General features: G+C 43.4%; 1 protein-coding gene across 1 annotated transcript in view; it reads left to right on the forward strand.

Annotated features, from left to right (window-relative positions):
* Positions 1-617: 617 nt before the first annotated feature.
* Positions 618-20,741, forward strand: part of nek7 (NIMA-related kinase 7) — a 42,415-nt gene continuing 22,291 nt past the window's right edge. Inside the window, exons 1-6 of the mRNA XM_070961638.1 lie at positions 618-700; positions 9,372-9,512; positions 10,150-10,212; positions 14,168-14,278; positions 18,120-18,228; positions 20,003-20,110. Of these exons, the coding sequence (XP_070817739.1) occupies positions 641-700; positions 9,372-9,512; positions 10,150-10,212; positions 14,168-14,278; positions 18,120-18,228; positions 20,003-20,110 (592 nt within the window). The 5' untranslated portion in view covers positions 618-640. The remainder of the gene's footprint in view (positions 701-9,371; positions 9,513-10,149; positions 10,213-14,167; positions 14,279-18,119; positions 18,229-20,002; positions 20,111-20,741) is intronic.

The following is a 20,741-nucleotide window of genomic DNA, read 5'->3' on the forward strand; positions in this document are numbered from 1 at the left end:
TATTCATTCAGGTAACATTTCATATTATGGCACTGTTTGTTTTAAGCGCGGTGAAAAGCCAAGCAACTGGTGGTGGAGTGTCTTATGCAATTAGCTTGCTTCTAGGCTACAAGCCAGAACATGCAATTATACAGCACCATGGCATCCACCCATACCCAACACACTCACCTCTGTGTGACCTATATTCTCAGAAAACAGAAAATGAAGTGGAACTGCTTAAATGCTGATATAACCAGTAATTCCCATGAAAGGGTCCTTGGAGGAATGCCAAGGAAACACGCAGTGGCATTATCTCTGCTTTGTTTAGATTAATATCACTGCCTGCGGTAGCTCTGCCGTGCTGCAACTTGAGAGGGACCCAGACAAAGAGTGTCAAATCCACAGGCATGACGTGGGATCCAGTTCTGCTGAAACAGGACACTCTGACAGCAACTAGCTCTCACTGGTTTGGTACTGAACAACAGAGAGTTGACTAGTTGATTTGTGGATTTTAATTGTAGTCAAATGTTATTGTAGAATCCAATGAGATTTTTTAAAGCAAATGACAGCTGAGTGTTTTGTCTGATGGTCCACCTTCAGTCAGCTAACTAGAAGTTGTGTTTTTTGCTTTAGAGGTGCAAAGGATCAAGCTCCTAACACCATGGATATGGACACGCAGCCACAAGGACAGCAAGCAGCCGTGCCAGTGTTTCAACCCCAGGTACCGTCCACACACAGACTCACACATGAACACTGACAACCAGGGTTGTAAACGGTTGTGTACGATGACACGTGAAGTGAGAAGGTGAAAATAGTCAGTAACCAGGTATTTTGTCAGAACTTTCATGCTCGGGTAGCTGTTGCCTTTTTAAGTCTCTGATCATTTTAGGCCATTGAGAGCAAGTCTGCTGTATGGCAGTGTTAGATTCATAGGGTTGTTGCAACAATATGATCTATCTTGATTTTTCAGATACACGTCACTGTAATGGCTTAACGCAGACACAATGAAGTCAATTGATGCATTAAAAGTTTCTCAATGTGGTCTTTTAAAAGAAGAAGTAATCCCTTTATTAGTCACATTTTACACACAACATGCGAAGTTAGGAGGGGAAACTGCACACGCCATGCATATGCAAAAGTTATTCTCCGCCTTTAACCCATCCTTGGACCGTCCTTCCTCCGCGTCGGACCAGGAGCAGTGGGCTGCCAGCCGACCAGCGCCTGGGGACCAGTTCAGTATTGGTCAGGTGGTGATCTTCTTGCATGTTTTTAGTGGGGGTACATTTTAAGGAGGATACCTCAGGTGAACATGGGGAGAACATGCAAACTCCACACAGAAAAGCCCCCTTTTTCCTCGAGCAGCAGGCACTGAAGGCATGGTGGAGGACACGCCACCAGCGCCTACAGCGGGATTCGAACTGGGACCTTCTAGCTGTGAGGCGACAGTGTTACCACCTGTGCCACCTTGCCACCAATGTAAAATGTAAAAAAAATGTACTTTATCAAAACGTTATCCATATGGTCCAGCCCTGTTATGTTTCTATTTCAGTAAATCCTTTATTATAGTCATGTCACATTTTATGCTATCATTTAGTGAGTGATTTTATTAATTCTTTATTATTTTCTAAGATCCCCTCTACATATGTATTAAGGCATACATAAAAGTTTTCTAATATGTGTCTGACATGTTTTTTGCAGAAAGGAAAGTATAATCACGGCATTAAAATCCTGATAAAATAGCACCTACTCCTTCTCCTTTAGTGAAATTCCAGAATATATGAATACACAAATATTCTTCACTTCACAAGTTTAACTGCACATGATGTCTCCTACTTCACTGTAAAGCCCTTTCTCAGTGTATATGCACTGGAGGCTTCAGGTCTCCACATTACACTTGTGCAGGCTGAATATTGCACCAGGATTGGCTGCTAAACTCTTTGTGACACACATCATGCTCGTACGCCCGCCTCTTGAAATCAGATTTTCAGCCCTGCAGTGTCAAACTGCACATTCTGTACATCATTTTACACATGAAGCTCAAACAGGAAAAGGAAGAAATTCACATTTTTGACTTGAGGGTGACTTTAAATTTAATGAGGATTGTGGCAGTACAAATTGTTTCCCTGTAGGCTTGGTTACTGTTCATATTAGAGCTAGTACCGGTACCAGTGCTGGCACCCAACAGTACCCTTTTTTTTTTACTCAACAAAATGATTCATTTCAATTGTAAAAGATGAATCCGAATGTCTTAGTTTCAATATTGTTATTATTTAGAACATTTTGTTATTTATTTAGAACATTTTTCACACAAAATAAAACCCTCTCTCTACTTCTCTTTCCCTTCCCAAACCTGTCCCTATAACCTTCAGCCTGTCAGCCTGTCACCAGGGAAAAGCATGAGACACTGTTGTGTGTGTCTCGTGTGACAATGTTGTTGTTGTCGTCACTACTGCAGTGCTTGCATACTGTATATTTCCAGTATGCAGTATGCAATTCTTTTCTTTCGGGTTTTGGACATGCTAAAAAATACTGTCACATACTGTTTTAACATACTAAGCAGCACATTGGTAAGGAATTTTGGATGCAGCCAGTGGCTGATTGTTGGCTAACGCCAGTGAAAATGCAAAGCTAACATCAACTGAGATGGTGAAAAAAGCCCAGTTATTCATCGAGCTAATTACCTGAAGATGAAGTTGTTGATGTCTCGCTGTAAGTTTTGTCGCCTGTGGAGTGTTCACCATCTTCAGCACTGGCTGTAGGCATGCTAACATTGGCTGTGGCTGCAGTTGACTTTCTCGACTTTCAGGCTATCAAACACACAGCGTTACATTAAGATTAAGATTAAGATTAAGATTTTACTTTTATTGATCACTGCACACACATGCTACAGGTAGGAGACTGCACACATGCCATGTTTTGGTGAAATTGCTTCCTCCGCATTTAACCCATCTTGGTCCGTCGTTCCTCGGACGCCTGCACCCGGGGACCCATCCTTTTTTCGTCACCAATGGTCAGGTGGTGATCTTCTTGCATGTTTTTAGTGGGGGTTATTTAAGGAGGAAACCCGGTGAACACGGGGAGAACATGCAAACTCCACACAGAAAGGCCCCCTTTTTTCCTCGAGCAGCAGGTACCGAAGGCATGGTGGAGGACACGCCACCGGCACCCACAGCGGGATTCGAACCGGGGACCTTCTAGCTGTGAGGCGACAGTGTTACCGTGCTACCCACATTGCAGAAACTGGACCAGTGTTGTCTGTGTCGATTTTTCTGAAGTGTAGCCACACTTAATGGCTGCCTGTGGCTTCAACAAGCTGCAGGGGTGACATAGTCTATCTGTCTCTCTCTTGCTCTCTTAAGTTACACTCTCAGATATGATCTCGGGTACTGAAATTTGTTACTGTATTACCAACATAATTCAATGCGAAACAGCAGCTCTGCTTTATCTTCGCATGTAATGTTTCATTATTTTAATTGAGAAGGGAGTCGTATTTAATGAGTGTGATGTAATCCATTTATCCATTCATTGCAAGCATAATGCTTACCAGAGTACCAGCTCCGGCACATTTTGAACTGCAAATATTCTGTATTACCCTTTTTTTTCTCTGCGTCGATCAAGTTGTGCTTGCAGTCTGAGCATCCTTCAGACCACTGTAGCCTGTGTGTGAGATAGACAGAAGTGGATGAATGTTGAGTTGTTTCTATTGATCAGAGCTCTGGAGGCTGGCAGAGCTTGGCCTCCCTGCATGCCTCTCTTGGTTCGATACAACTCAGGTTTGCTCTGTGCAGGGCTGGTCATTGTTGGATTTTAATACCGCCCTCCAACATCAGGCCCATTGATTTCTTTCCAGAAGGATGTTTTTGCCTCCATAACTATTGAATAGACTTTAAACAAAGAGAATCATCCATATGCCCCAGAGTAGATGTGGATTTTTTTTTTTTCAGAAATAAACAACACTAAAAATAGGCCTGTACTCTCAGTTGTTGTTTTTCTTGCGTGTGCAAGGGCACTGCAACATTAACACCGGAATTGCCAAGGGGGTTAATTTATTCTAAGATGTGTAATTGCAAAATTAAGGATAAATTGGGTGCACATAGAAGAAAGTCAAATAAAAGCTCTAATGATTCATTTCACAATTTCACTTAGGCAAACCCCCACGCATTCGCACACAGAGACTAGATCTTCCACTGATCTCCCAACAGTTGATTATGTGTTATTGTTCACGCTTAATTATTTCTCTCTCTGTTTTTCAGTCTATTTCCAGCAGTTTACATCAGTGTTAATTCCAGGCCCACTTTTTGTGCTTAACTTATCCGTAGCACAGTGAACTTTCTATGTTGCATCATGTTTTTCCACTCTCACAGAGCACATCTGAGCTGATTTCACATTTAGTGGGAGATGGAGAGAGAGAGAGTCAGTTCGAATATGTAGATGGCTGTCTAACCAGCATCCAGATGGGTGTCTTTCAACAAGTCCTGTATCTGTTTCACACTTTCCCAAGGTTCAGTCTGCACAGTAGCACGGTGGGGAAAAAAACCCACCAGCCTCCTCCTGAAGAAATCTGAATTGTATATCTGATGAGGGATATTCTGTATCGCTTGCAATATCATTTCTCTTGGTCCCGGAGGTATGATGCATATGCATTAGGTAAACGAGATGAGCTGGTAAGATGTGCATTTTTAATGGCGCATTTGCTCTTTGAGTGAGTGGGAGGGTTGGTGAGGAGGCTCCCTCAGATCAGATTTTGATAGTCACTGCAGACTTTGACAGACACGGATCTGTCTGTAAGCGCTGAGACAAGGCGGTGCAGTTGTGGAGCAGATTGAGAGGAGAGGAATGAGAAGCACCTGTGGGGTGAATCTTGCCGGTTTGACTGCCTGGCTGGCTCACTGGCTGGCTGGCTAAGGATGAATATTGCATGGTGCCATGCTCAAGGGGGTAAATGACTGGTGAGGGTGGGAATGGCCCCCCTGCCTGCCAGTTGTTGTCTCTGTCTCCTCTTGTATCCCTGCCTGTCTCTCTTGGAGACCACATCAACAGTAACCCGTTTTCATGGAGACACCCGCCCAAACTAAAATGCTTTAACAGTAAGAAAACAAATGACAAAATTTCTTCTTCTTTTCGTTTTCGTCAGCAAACAACAGAAGGTTGCGTCATGGGTCACCCTGATGGCCTCGGGGTTAAGGCACTGACCATGACCTGCGTGTTCACATTTGGCCTTGTTGCGTGTAATTTCCCATCTTTTCTTCTGTCATTTCCTCTCATTTTTCCATAGTTGGCTAATCGTATTCCCCCATCCACAGCAAAATATGTGGCCACAGGTGAATAAAATGCTGGTTCAGTGTGAACAGTGTGCCAAAAGGGAGAGATTGGTTCTTAAATGTAGCTGGCTAAGTGTGGACATTTCCCTCTCTCTCTTTCTGCATCCCTCTCTGTGTCTCTCCTGCCGCCGCTGGCCTTTCTGTGGCAGCCGTTGGCACTGCTGGGCTGTCACATCACACCCTCTCCCCTCTGCTGCTTGTCTCCCCCCCACCCCCCTCTCCCTCTCCCTGTCTTCCGCATTCCCTCTTCCACTCTCCATGTGTCTTGTCAGTTGTGTTTGGCAATGGTGTCATTATTGGGCAGGCCAAATCACACTTCCTCCGATGAGCTGTCTGTCTGCTCTCCCTCTCCCTCTGTCTCTGTCTCTCTCTCTCTCCCTGTCTCTGTCTCTCTCTCTCTCTCCCCCCCCCCTCTTTCAATCCTCCTGCTAGTGAGTTGCCCATGGCGGTTGCATGTCACCTTTATACCCAAGACACGCTGTCCCTCACAGACATTACCCATAATACCTTGCACGGCTGCCACTTAATCTCCATTCCCTACGGCTTGTCCCCATCACCAACCAGACTGATGTGAGTTAAAAGAGTAAGTGCGCCACATGGTACACCTCGGAAATGTAAGCCAAGAAAAAGATGAAGAAAGTCTGTAATATGAACATCAGAATTTAGAAAGAGATGGCAATAATGAATGAGCCGAACGCTTTTTTCTCTCAGCCTTTATTTATAGTATAGACCTGGAGTAAGTGATCATTTCTGACATTTGACATGTGATACCTCTATTGATACAGTTGTTTGTATTGCCCAGCATTAGAGTATTTGTTTTTAGTTTTTTTCCTCTTAAGATTTATATGTGAAGGATAAATGTTAAAAAGTGATCATTGATTGATTTTTTTTTTAAATAAGATACACAAGACCAAAAGTCCAATAGGCAGTCCTTCATCTTTGGCCTCTACCATCATATTTAACATACACGTGAACCATCAAGTTAAGATCTGTATAAGCAGTAGTCTGTGTAACTCCTTCCTCCCAGTTTTGTGCACACACTGACCCTTGCATCATTCAGGGTCAGTCCTCTGTGATGTCCCTGTGTGTATCCCTGTCTGTGTGTGTCTGTGTGTATGTCAGGGCCTTGTGTTTCAGCTAGGAGCTCCTGATTGTGTGACACCCGTGTGCTGCAGATGAGACGGCCTGTCAGTCAGCTTTGGCCTGGCTGCCCTTTGAAGGCCAGGCCAGGGGGCGAAGAGGTGCCGCAAATGGCCTGTGAAGTTTACATACACTGCCCACTGCTAAACAGATTAGCTCTAATGAAGTGTCTAATGCTGGGGCCGCTGGCTGACATAATCCTGCCTGGCAGCCCGGCCCCTTGGCTGCCAAAAAAGCCGCCCTCCCTCCAGCCCTCTCTTCCGCCCTCGCACGGCCTCTGCTGCCACCCAGGGCGACTCCACATGGGGAGGTGCCCACTGTTAATCATGCCGGACAGTGTGCGATCTGACATGCAAATGTAGGTCATTGCATATGTAAATGTGTGATTACGGGGCTGGCATGCCAGGACACATTAGCAAGACTGTGCTCTCAGCAGGCGGTTGTCACAGCGCTTTAGAGGCTCATGCTAACATTTGTCAAGCTACCACGCAGCGAATGAAAGCAATGCCCTCTTGTCCTCTCTCTCTCTCTCTCTCTCCCCCTCTTTCTCTCTTTCTCTCTCTCTCTCTCTCTCTCTACACAAACACATACACACACACACACACACACATATATATATATATATATATATATATATATATATATATATATATATATATATATATATATATATATATATACACCTCAAACCTTTGCACAAATGCTTCTGTCAGCATTATGACAAGTCATTGCACAATATGTTCACACTTTCAATCTGACACACCATGTCGATATTTGCATTGTGCCTCTCTTCTATCCAAGTTTATTAGGACAATATGTTGCCATTGTTAAAGCATAAGTAAGTAAGTAAGTAAGGAGCTGTAGCAGCTTTTTTTTTTTTAGAGCTGCTGAATGTATTTTTGAACACTGGTTTGTGGACCAGTGTGTCATGCTTTCTGTCAGTGACTGTCAGACAGCTCGGGATGATGTTCGTGTCATGCTGGAAAATGTACACACCTCATCGGTGTTAAGTGTTAATTGGACAGGGCATCTAATTGGCTCACGCCTCTTTCTTTGGCTGTCAGCTTTAAACTTTAAATAACAATGAAATGCCCCCCCCCCACGCCCCCCTCCCCCCAGGATGAACAATCCTGTTTTGAATTGTGCTTCCCTTCACTGATTATGTTTTTGTCTTTGTATTTGCTAATAGTTATTGGGTTAATCTTTGCCAGACATTATTCAGTCCACGGGTTCATTTTGTCAGCATACAGATAATTAACTGAGTGTTGTCAACATGAACCGTAAAGGCTTTTGCTGTCTTGAATACATTGTAAGGCATGATCTTATAGTTGACCACTAATGCTGAAACAATTAGTTTATTTATTCAACTGATTCCAGCAGCTCAGCTTATTTGCTGCTTTTCTCTGTTATATATCACAGTAAACTGAACATTCTTCACCTTACTATTGACCGGACCAAACAGGCAATTTGAAGATATTACCATGGGTTCTTTGCAATTATGAGGAGCAATTTCACTGTTTTCTGACATTTCAGTGACGTTAAGTTGATTGATTCACTAAAAATAATTGTTAGTTGCAGCCCTGCTAATCACACAGCTAGACTTGGGGCAGGTGTTTAAGTTTTCTGTATTTTAGTTGTCTTTAATTGGTCATTTTTCACTGAATTAAAATCTCATTGTCTTTCTTTGCCATGACAAGACACTAGAGGGAATCCTGCATCGCCTCTGGTCCGTGCTCTAGTAACAAAACTATCAGTGCAAAACGCAAGTGAAGCCATTTGACAGAGTTACCATGAGTGTGATGACACTCCCCTCCTGTGTATGTTAGTGCACAGGAGGGGCGCATTTTTAACCTTCTCCCCCTCTTCGTCTTCCTTCCCTCTGTCCTAAGTCGTTTGCCCCTAAGCTGCTCCCACCGCCACAGTGGCAGAAGCGCTGGTGACATGTGGCATTCTGATATCTGTCGCCTTCTGTTTGCTCCCGCCGACGCCTTGTACAAGTTTACCAAAAGGCTGGAAAGGTCACACAGCCTGCTCTGTGCTATTTTTCACACATCATATCCAAAGGGCTCATTGTGGTTTATTTTTGAGTGGGGTATTTTTTTTTTCTTGTAATTGTGGAAGGTGAGTGTCTCAGCCTGCACAGCCAATCATGATGAGGAGAGGCAAGGAGTCCTTTGGTCTGTGGCCTAGTGCCAGTCAGTGATATAACTTGGCAGACAACGGAAGGAAGAAGACTCCTGAACTTAAAAACCATTTCAGATGGAATGATAAGATGCCCGCGTTTATGTAATAGTATTATTTATCCAGTCCAGTCAGGGAATAGTTTTTAACCTCTTCTTCAGGGAGGTCACAGTGCTGTTTTAACCAGAAAAATTCATTTGTTGATAAAAAGCATCATGCCGTCATGCTATCTTTAAAACAGTAATCATGTAACATTTTGACTTGCAACTTGTGAGTTAGCACTTTTGAATTGCTCAGGAAAAACACTGCACTCCCAAACATCTAGGTGCTCATTTGTTAGTTATGTAAATAGCAGAAAACAAGGACTTTCCTTGGTCTATAGGCCTTAGTGAGATGACGTGGTACAGCAGTTAAGCGTGTGCACATTCCTCAGGACCTCTCACAGCGTGACACATCAGCCTAATGCCAGTCAAATCATCAACAGCCTAGAGCAGCCTCTCAGCAAAACAAACTACAGAAGCTGGGGCCTTACCACAGTTTCACCCACATCCTTCAGCCCTCATCCTTTGCTCTTTCAGCATTGTGGAGATGGTTCAATTCAGTGGTAAATACATGGTTACTGCTGCAAAATCTCTGTAAATCATTTGGGGTTTTTTTGTTTTTTCCCCCTTGTAATATGTGTGTGTGTGCATATACTGTGTAATCCAGTGCGTGTGTGTTCACAAATTAATTAATTTATTTTTCCTCCAGAAACCATTGCAACCAGATATGGGCCATAACTCGCTGGCAAACTTTCAGATTGAGAAGAAGATTGGACGTGGTCAGTTCAGCGAGGTGTACCGGGCGAGGTACCTGTTAGACAACACGTCAGTGGCCCTGAAGAAAGTCCAGGTGAGACACAGTACTACCACTTTGCATAGTGAAATGTTGAACTATTCTTGTCTCTAACAGCTTTTACTGTAGTAGAAAGCCATGAAGCCACATAATAGTGTTATTGATACACAAGCACAAGTTGATAAACGTTTGAAAAAGGCAAGTTTAGTGAGGTACCACTACCACATTCACACACTTACGCATGCATGCAGATTATTTAGATTTTTGTCACGGTTAAGACTGTGTGGGGCAAGCTTATCTGCCTTCACAGTATGACTCACTCCTCTTGCTGAATGTGCACAGTGCACACACATACCTGCACATACATACAGTATTCACTGACTTATACAAGCATACACACCACCAGGAGGCTATGATGCTTTGGTTGAACATGTATACACACACCACACACACAAACAAACACACACACCTTGCACAAGGATATGTGCGTGTTGCTTAGATGTGAAACACCTGTAGTCACTCTAACGCCACCCTCTAGATAACAGCAACCATGTTTTCTGTTTAGTGTTTTTTTTTCTATTTTCTCTACACCTCTCCATCTTACCATTTCTTGAATATGTCATAACACCCCGCTCTGTCCTCTGTCTCTCTCTCTCTCTCTCTCTCTCTCTCTCCCCTTTTGATCTCTTGATAGATATTCGACTTGATGGATGCCAAAGCTAGGCAAGATTGCATCAAAGAGATAGATCTCCTTAAGGTAAAAAAACCAGAGAAGAGGGAGACGGCGTCATGCGCTGCGCTCTGTTCTCTTAAGGTGCCTCAGCTGAGACCCTCCACCACAGGAAAACAATTGATCTGCACCAGACGGCTTGGATTTTTGTGTTGGTGTGTGGGCACATGCATGTGTGCACGCGCTTCCTTGCATGGTTATGAATGCAAAGGGGTGTTTGTGCACACAAGTGAGAATATGAATGAGTGTGTGTGACTGTACAGTACATGTGCATTACTGTCTCCTTATGCCTCTGAGCTCTGTGTGTGTGTGTGTGTGTGTGTGTGTGTGTGTGTGTGTGTGTGTGTGTGTGTGTGTGTGTGTGTGTGTGTGTGTGTGTGTGTGTGTGTGTGTGTGTGTGTGTGTGTGTGTGTGCGTGCAGGGGTGCACCTGTGTTACATTCCTCCAGGCTCACATTGACTCTCTTTTTTAAAATGCCAAAACTATTGTTTTTTATCTTTTTGTAATATTTAGAGCCGGGCAACAGTGCATCAGCATGGAAATTTCTCCTTCATGTGTCTCTTGATGTTTTCCCTCCTCCCTTTCCTCATTCTTGCTTTACTTTTCTTTTTTTTCCCCGATGAAGTGGTTTCATTTATCAAACTGCCATAAACATGTCAGCTGAGTTGCTCTCAAATACTAATGAACAAACTAATGACAGCTTCAATATCTCCCTCTGTCTGCAAGATCCTGAATGTGTGCCAGAGTTGTGTGTGTTTTGATTGTGTGCGTGTGTGCATTCATGCATTCCTGGTAGTGTTTCCCTCCATATATAAAGCCTTTCTGTGCATGTGTGTGCACTGCAGGCAGTTTGTGCACATACGCACACTCACACATACACATTAGGGAAAGAAAACAAAACCAATTAGTTTGTTTCAAACACATCAGTGAAGCTCCTGAGGCTCTTTGGGCCAATCAAAGACAACGATACTCAGATGCAGGCGAGACCCTGTAGAGAGCTGTAATCTGACTAGCAGATCATTGACTTGATGGCATGAGACAGCGGGGCTTGCCAGGATCTTTATCTCTGACCTCCTGAAGGGGGTCAGGGCAGGGTTAAATGTCACACTCAGGTGACTGTGTTTCTCATTTCATCTCCCACATTTCCTTTATTTCTAATATCTGCATCTACCTTTTTTCTGTCCTTTCCCTTCTGCTTGTTTCTGTCTTTTCTGTCCATACCTTATTCACCCATTTGCTATGTCGTTCCATCCATCCCCCCTCCAAACCCACCCCAGAGCTTTTTGTTCCCTTCTTTTCATCCTGTAAGATGATTGCTAGTGAACATGGAAGTTATGCCCGGCCCTGCGCTGCCCAGCCAGCCTGATAATAAAGGGCTGAGTGTGAGAGAGAGACAGTCCTTCTGCCTTATCCCCCACTAGACAGGCCAACAGGAGACACAGCCAAATCAGAATAATGAGAGGCACACTGGCATGGACCGACTGGAATGACACACAGACTGGCGCGTGATCCCACACACGCACACATACTCAGTCATGGCCTTTCAACAGCCTGCCTATTTGTTTGTTTGTCTGTCTGTGTTTGTGTCTGCTCGTTCATCTGTATTTTCCTGTTCTGGCATGATGATTTCGACTTGAGAACCTCACTTCTCACTCGGTCCTTTTGTCTAAATCCTCGCTGATAGGACTGTTGGTTGCAGAAATGGCCTGTTCCCTGCCAATCTGCTAGCTTCACCATTCTTGAAATCCCACAGCTGTGTGTTCTTCTCGCTTGTGGTTACTATTGAGTCTGGACTGTATTTTGAAGACTAATGATCTGCCCTAATCAGCAGTGAAAAGCTCTAATGATGTCTGTGTCTTTGCGTCTCTGAGTTATGTGTGTCTGCGTGTGTGCGTGTCTGCGTGTCTGCGTGTGCGCGTGTGCGCGTGTGCGCGTGTGTGTGTGTGTGTGTGGATTGTACATCTAATTAGTTCATACCAGCAATTTACCGGCAGAGAACTGGCAGCAACCAGCTTCATTTAACCTGATGCACGCACTAAAAATGTAGGTGTCTTTTTGAGCAATATATTTCTTTTGCACATTTAGTACATATTTTGTATCTTTTCTAATGGACAAACAACCCAGAATAGAATTTCTGCTCATTTTCTGATTCAGTGAATTGAAAAATGTCAGTATGTTGTGCAACACAAGGCATTCATTTCTGCTGGAGAGGCACAAGCTGCTTTTACTTACTCTTTCTCACTCGATGTTCACTGTCCAAATCTTTCTTTTTACAAAGGTTGTTGTTCATATTCCTAGCTATAATCATGTAGTTCTCTCTATAAACACTGTAACCTAATTTTATTCTAATGGTTATTTTTCTCCCATCAGATTGCATTAGTCAGTGTCTTGTTCATCTTAGAAAAAAAAAACATCATTTCCCTAAATATATCACATAGTCGTGCATGATTAAGTAATTACACACGCTGGTGTGTAATTACATAATCATGCACGACTCTATGTGATGTTTCCCGATGAATCATTGTTGTATTGCAGTAGGCTCCTCTCCATCATGTATATAAACATCTGCATGTGAACATATCTCTTTATTTCTTTGTATCCTCCGCCTGAGGTTCAATTTGTGGAAGAGGAGTGGGTTGGGGCAGGCGTAGGGGGGGACTTGTCATCACTCCCAGGCTGTGCTACAGTGTGGAGCTGTGCAGAACTGCCACTCTGAGCCAAAAATACATCTGGCAAGAGAGAACAAGGGAGGGAGAAGGAAAGATGGAGACATGAGGAAGGGAAAGAGAGAATGAGTGAGAAAGGGGATTGTGGAGGGATGCAGAGATGGAGTGGAGAGTGTAGTGTTGCGTAGTGTACTGTACTGTGCTCTCCCTTCCCCTCTTCTCGGCATCATCCGGAGCATGAACATTTCTTTAATCACAGCAGAGAAAGCAGAGCGGAGCCGAGTGGAGGACGCGTGTCACACTGCTCTGTCTGCTTGCATCAAGCCCCCCCCCCCCCCCCCCCCCCCCCCAAAAAAAAAAACATTGCCATGCCACACATCACCAATCACCATCTCTCCCTTTTCCCTCGCCCCTTTCTCTAACTCTGCTCACCTTATCTCTCCCCTGCTCTTTTTTTTCTCTTCCTCACCTTTGTTCTCTTTCCCTCCCTCTTCACCCCACCCTGTCTCCATCATTCCTTTTGCTTGTCTGTGTCACTGTGTCATTTGTTTCTTTCCCTTCATTGCGCCTCCCTCCCGCCCTCCCCCTTTTCTCTTCTTGCTCTGGATGCATGGAGACTTTTTGTTTACTACGGGGAACGCTGTTCCTACCTTATTGACCAACCAACAGGAAGGAATCTCAGCCAGCGATGAGCCTGGGATGCTTGTTTTTCTGACTGCCAGCCATGTCAGCCTGTCAGGCGTGTGTGTGTGTGTGTGTGTGTGTGTGTGTGTGTGTGTGTGTGTGTGTGTGTGTGTGTGTGTGTGTGTGTGTGTGTGTGTGTGTGTGTGTGTGTGTGTGTGTGTGTGTGTGTGTGTGTGTGTGTGTGTGTGAGAGTGTGTGCGTGCGTGCGTGCGTGCGTGTGTGTGCGCGCGCTGCGCGCGTCTAACACATGGGTTGTCATCACAGACAGAGGGGTTGTTGTGACATGTCACCTAGCTTTGTCATTCTGGAGGACAAAACCGTCTCATTAGGTCCCCGCTTATCAAATATGGATTCCAAATATGGATTCAATTGTTTCGTTTTAATTGCTGGTGAAAGTACAGTGAATTGTGCAGCTTGTAACATGAACGTCTGTTATTTATCAGCTGAATAGGGTTGTTTTGATCTAAATTGCACATCAGGTTTGCAACAAGATGCTACTGTCTGTAGCTTCTTCGAGCAATGATTTTAACTCTTGGATTAGATGTGACCATGGAAGTGTAAGTGTCATCAATATGTCTTCTGTTTGCTTTTTCTTTGATCTGCATGACATTTTTTTTTTTTTTCTCTCACAGCAATTGAACCACCCCAATGTGATAAAGTACCATGCGTCTTTTATTGAAGACAATGAGCTGAACATAGTCCTAGAGCTAGCGGATGCAGGGGACCTCTCACGTATGATCAAGGTAAGGAAGTCTGCACAACAGCAAACCTATGAGCGATCACTCAGGGACTGTCCAAATAGAGTAAAAAATCCATTATTTTTGTATTACAAAGGGAAAATCTCGTATGTCTGATGTCAGACACCATATCTCACATTTGGTGTCAAAAGAAATGCTAGCATGAATTCAACAAACTGCTGACATGGCTTTTTAGAACAAAAGGAACAGTGGCAGGAGGTCTGTGGTTTGTGGTTGTTAGAAGATTTTGACTACCTGGACACTGAGTCAATCTGAATCATCCATTTCAAAGTGAAACCAAAAACCAACTAATACAATGCCTCCTGCAACCCCCTTGAATCTTTAATGTCAGTGGTCGATGTTAACGTTTGCCTAGACTGTGATAGGGAAGTGGTAAAAAATCAAGCAGTGACTAATGATCATAAAGTTCCAGCATGTGTTGTATGTAAGGGATGTTTGAACAAATACTGATCATGACTTATCTGGCTTTAATGCTGGGTTTTACCTCACATCGTCTGCATATTTAATCTTGAGGTCAGCCACAAAAGCTGTCATTTGTGTTAATATTTTAATGAGTTTGATAAACTTGAAGTTCAAATTTTTTTCCTCATGTACATTGTTATGTTTTGCCTCAATACTTGTCATTTGTAATGCAAAAAAAAGTCCAGCAGCCCAGCTTTTCATCCTGGCTAGGTTCCTCCAGGAAAGAGATGTTATAATTTAAGTGGTTGTAACCAGTAAAATCAGCATTGAGTCAAAATAGAAGGAAATGTATACTAGAATATAACAATAATGTGTGGCTTTGAGCCACATGGATGTGTCAGGTTGACCATGTCTTAAACCTAGATCAACAAGGTTTTCTGATGCGACATGTTGCTGTTGAAATTGGAACAGAAGGCACAAGGTTGTTCAAAAGTGGTAGAGCGAACACATCCTAGGCCTGCCCTGTTATTCCTGTTTGAGTTAGACCAAACCCCCAGTTATTATAAAAACCTGCCAGTATAGCAAATTAGTGGTGTGCATGTAAAAAGGCTGGTCTTCTCCCATGCATAAATGATGCCGCAGCGTTGTATCGGCACTGCTCGACAAGCTGTTTGCAGTCATACTCAGCAGCTCCACATCCGCACAGTTCTACGCAGCAAATTAGGAGAGGCGAGGATTAGCGGTACAAGAGAGTGAACATGGCAGGCTCAGCACACACACACACACACACACACACACACACACACACACACACACACACACACACACACACACACACACACACACCCCAATGATATATATCTAGTACACACACACACACACTGAATACATACATATGTTATACTGTGTAAGCAAAGACTGTGCACACACAACCATGGAGCACACACTCACGCAAATGTTCAGAGATGCACTTTACAAAGACATATCACAGCAGCCTGAAGAGGTAAGATAACAAACCGCCGAGCGTCACTGCTATCTTAGCTAAGCTACCAAGGATGCTGGGAGCATTCAGACTATGTCATCTCCTTATGGCTGCTGACAACATACAGTCTTACAGACAAGTACACGCCTCTCCTCTGCGCCATTTGTCTCCTGCTCCGTTCTAAATGATTTGTTTTTTCTAATGTAACAGTGGCAGTCCGGAGGTGCGTGCCATATTTTAGCCCCCCCTCCTCGGGCAGTAATGTGAAGTAAACACATTCGTACAGTGTGCCATATGTAAAACAGAACCCCCCGATGCATGAATTTAACATTTTTTATTCTTTTTGATTTCTCGTCCTCCACACTGCTCTCTCCTCCTTTCTCTCTCCCTCCCTCATTCTCTATTGCGCTCTCTCTGACCATCTCAGAATTCAAATGAAATCAAATGGTCCTTGATTTGCATGCACTTACAGAATATTGCATGTGCAGTGTTTGCTATTAAAGGCATGGAGAAGAGGGTGGTGGTGGTGTTGGTGGGCGTCTATGTGCTCCCCCATTGACATCAAACAGTCCTCTGATATGGAAATGGGAGGGCAAGGGAAGAATGGCTTCTCACTAAGGCTTTGTTTGGATGTAGGCCAAGGTCTATCCCTCCCTCCCTCCATCTATCTTTCTCTATCCCTCTCTTCCTCTCACAACTTCCATCATTTTCTGTATCTCTTACCATCACCTGCAACCGGTCCTTTACCTTCTTCCATTGTGCTATTATTTGCTCTCTCCCCATCCATCTCCTCTCTCTTTCTTCGCTCTCTTTCCATTTGTCTCACGGTGTTTATCAGGGTTATGGACCAGTAATTTTAACAGTCCCGTCTTTTCTCCTCCTTGACCCCTGACCTCACTAAAGATGACAGGTTATTCTGTTTCTATAGAAGATAAGCCTGCTTCCTATATATACAACCCTAATGTGCTTCCATAAATATTGTAGCCTCATTAAGAGAACACACTGAACACAGGTTGATAGGTTGGAACAGGAGAAGTATACAGTAGATTCTACACAAGGACCCCGCGTATCACCCACAAGACACCATCACTCACACTTTCTGGATACATACATGCAAACAGACACACAGATATATGATGGACAAAATAATAGGAATACTTTAAAATACAATAAAGCTCCCCTTTGGTAAATTTGTTGAACCTAGTCATGTTCTTGTGTTTTTGCGACTGTCATAGCTTGTGATTCAGCCTGATAGTCATGTTCGAGTTTGCAGTTTGAAGTGTTGCTGAGCAGATATTTCATTGTGGGTGAGATCATGCTTGTGACCACTGTTCTTATTTAGTTCTTACTTTAGTTTTCCTGTTTGTGACACATTATCTTCATTTGCCAGAGAAGCCGTTGAATGAATTGTAAGCCAATTCCTTTACTGATGCATAATATGAATGTACAGGTGGTGTGTAAAATGTACGCACATACAGCACAAATATGCACCGTGTTTCAAGACAAATATCCTTGAGTACAATGTAAATAATCATCATGGATGCTTCGTCTTCACTTCATTAATGTTTTAAGGTCTGATTTATCTAGTTACTCTCCTGTTGATGCCCTGAAAATGTTCAGTTATTGGACTGTTGCTCTTACAATAAGTTTTTCAATGTAAGAGTCTTTGCTAAATGCTTAAATTATAATTGTCATGTGCAGGGCTCTCATTTAAGATGGCTAAAATCCAGGCTTTTCTGTCTTGCAAATGAAACCATGTGAATACCCCATAAAATCTTGCTGGTAGCAAAACTTCTTAGTCTTACCCACCGCTGTTTGAGAAGGACTCGCTCACTTGTTGATGATTCTCACTGTAGATCAATAAGATAGTTTTGCTTAAGCTGAAGCTCTGTCATCATTGTGGCTTTTCTGGGTAGGGACCACACTCCTGATTACCCAGAACCACTCACTCAGCCCTCCAAATAAATAATAAATAAAGTAAAAACAACTGGAACTATGGTGCCACTGAAAGCTGAACTCTACCTAACAAAAGAGCTGTGTGCCAGATGGGAGAGTTTGGAAGGTACCACAGATTTCTTCTCTCTGTTCCTGAGAATGCATGTGCTTTCCATTGTCGGCCATAGAGAAAATGAGACGGAGCTCGGTTAGCAAGGGACAGACCGAGAGGAGAGTGGTCTGGGTTCGATTAACACTGGAGTCAGAGCTGGGGACCGAGGCTGGGGATGGATGCTGTATAAACACTTACAGACATAAACACTTTGCTACCATCTTAAAGTTGTATTCCGTGCCACACAAGACCTTTTCCCACTCCTATTAAAATGTTTTATTTGTTCCCTCTTTCAGGTATGCTAATGTTGCTTTGATTTTCTGATTCGGTATGTGTGTGTATGTGTGTGTGTTTCTGCATGTGTGCTTGTGTGGGTACTTGCATTGACTTTACAGCACTTTAAGAAGCAGAGGAGGCTTATCCCAGAGAGAACAGTGTGGAAGTACTTTGTCCAGCTCTGCAGTGCGCTCGAACACATGCACTCCCGAAGAGTCATGCACAGAGGTAGCGCTGATGCACACACATACTGAACATTAACGTACACTCACACACACATTTGGCTCATTTGTTCATTATAAGAAAATCTGTAGAATCCTGGATGAGAGCCACCATGAATGTTTTGAAAAGGTCTTAAAGAACTAATGCAAAGTACATACTAGTTGAGACTTGTGCAAATGCTGCAACTCCTCAAGTATCATTTTTCAGGCCCTAGTAATGTTGTGGCGTGTTAAAAGGAAGCATAAAACCAATGGTGACTTATCCAGAGAATGAAGTTTGAACAAACCACAGATACAATTAATTATGTGAGTAAGAGAAACAAACTCTTACATTTGCCTTTGAAAACACATTTTCTTCACATTTGAAAAAAAAACTTTCTTATGATCTAGCTTGCATTTGTTTGTTTCATTTATTTCAGTGGTGTGTGAACCTGCAGAGACTTTAAATGACTTTGAAATGCTGAATCCTATGCAGTCACCAGCCCCGGACAAAGTCAGGAAGACGTTTCACTTGAACTGATCCTTTCTGTCATGAAGTCAGAGTAGTGTATGGATGTTAGAGGAGGAAGCCTTGATATTGAGTGGCACACTTTCCTGTTCCACCAACAAAAATAATGCATGTTTGATCATGTTTGACAATGTTTTAAACATCCCAGGAGAGGTGTGCATCTGCCCTCTTTCAACGTGACTGCCATGAGAATCAGAGAGAGAGAGTCGAGTCCCATTGTCCAGTGGATGCTTGGCCTTAACAGAAGACTCATAAACCTCAAGATAAAATGAGAGGTGGTCCTGAATGTACCAAAAACATGGATGATTACTAAAACAGTCTTTGCCTGCAACTGCATTTCAATACAACAGGAGCAAAGCTTGTTGAGTTGTTGGCTGTGATGGATTATCTGTCTCAAAGAAGTTTTGAAGTCTCTGCAAGTTAATCTTTAATAGCATACTAAACAGAACTGCAACCAATCGATGTCTGGAAGGTGAGAAATCGTCTTCAGAAGTTGCTGTATACTGTGACTTTCCTGCCTTCCATTTCCTAGTTAACAGAATAAAATGTACGATACTTGTAGTAAGTCCTTAAAAAACTGGAAAAAGGGAACATTAAGACTGACTTAATTTTCTCCAGTGTGGACGACCTTATTGCATATGACAGAAGGATTAAGTGTAGGTGTTAAAGAACACATAGACCAGAGAACACAGTGTTTATGGGCACACATGCTTTCAGTAGGGCCCACTCAAATCAATTCCTGGATTCATGTGTTTAGGCTGCTGCACGCGCACGCACGCACGCACGCACACACACACACACACACACACACACACACACACACACACACACACACACACACACACACACACACACACACACACACACACACACACACACACACACTCAGCTACAGGTGGTGTACTTCCGTTGGACTGACTCTGATTAGGGCACAGGGACACTAATGAACCCATAGCTGTGGGCTTTAATGACCACTTAGCAGAGACCGCCTATTCAAAAGCCGCTTACAATTATATTGGAGCAGTAAATTTCAAAGGCTGATCCGTGTCACATTAATATTACTTTAGAAAAAGCAGCAGAAACGGTTACTAGCACCCACATTAACTGAAATGAATATTTTCAATAATACACTTCATGCATGTGTGTGTACATACAGGTGTGGTTTCTGAACAAAGACCAAATCTCCTCTCCTCTCCTCTCCTCTCCTCTCCTCTCCTCTCCTCTCCTCTCCTCTCCTCTCCTCTCCTCTCCTCTCCTCTCCTCTCCTCTCCAGATATCAAGCCAGCCAATGTATTCATCACAGCTACAGGAGTAGTGAAACTAGGAGACTTGGGACTGGGACGATTCTTCAGCTCCAAAACAACCGCCGCTCACTCGCTAGGTAATTTACAACGGTCTGTGCATATGTTGATGCACACATTCAAACACACACTCTTCACTTATGAACACACAAATGCACATGCAGACACTTAGACGCAGCAGCTCCCAGTATCACCCCATGTTGGATATGTTTCATGAGGCATTTTGTGCCCAGAGCCATGTGTCACACAGTCATGCTGCCTGGCCGTGGCTGTGCCCAGCCCCTTCATAGGCCACTTAGCCACTTCCTGTTGCCTTGACCTTTAAACCTAACACAGATGAAGAATGAGCAGAGGCCTTCGACACCCAGCTCTGATTGTGACTGTGTGCCATAAAACAAGCCAGTCAACTTTACAATCAGGGTTATTGTTGGCATTGATGGGTGTGTTTGTCACCTGCAGGAAATAAAATCATACAACATTATCTTTTTGTTTAAGTAAGTGTGAATTGTAGCCCAAAAACTGCCAAAATAAATAAGATGTGTACATGGGGCTTAGTTTGGGAAAATAGTGCCAAAGCTGAGACTGTACAAACAGACAAACACAATGGTGCTGCATGTTTTAATGCATTCTTTTAACATATAAGGTGTTTAATGACTGTGGGCTTTGCTCTGTAAATCTTTAGGAGCCAAGTCTGTAACTTTAAGAAGAGAG

Source organism: Chaetodon trifascialis, chromosome 4 (genome assembly GCF_039877785.1).
Source record: "Chaetodon trifascialis isolate fChaTrf1 chromosome 4, fChaTrf1.hap1, whole genome shotgun sequence".
In the NCBI taxonomy this organism is placed as follows: Eukaryota; Metazoa; Chordata; class Actinopteri; order Chaetodontiformes; family Chaetodontidae; genus Chaetodon; species Chaetodon trifascialis.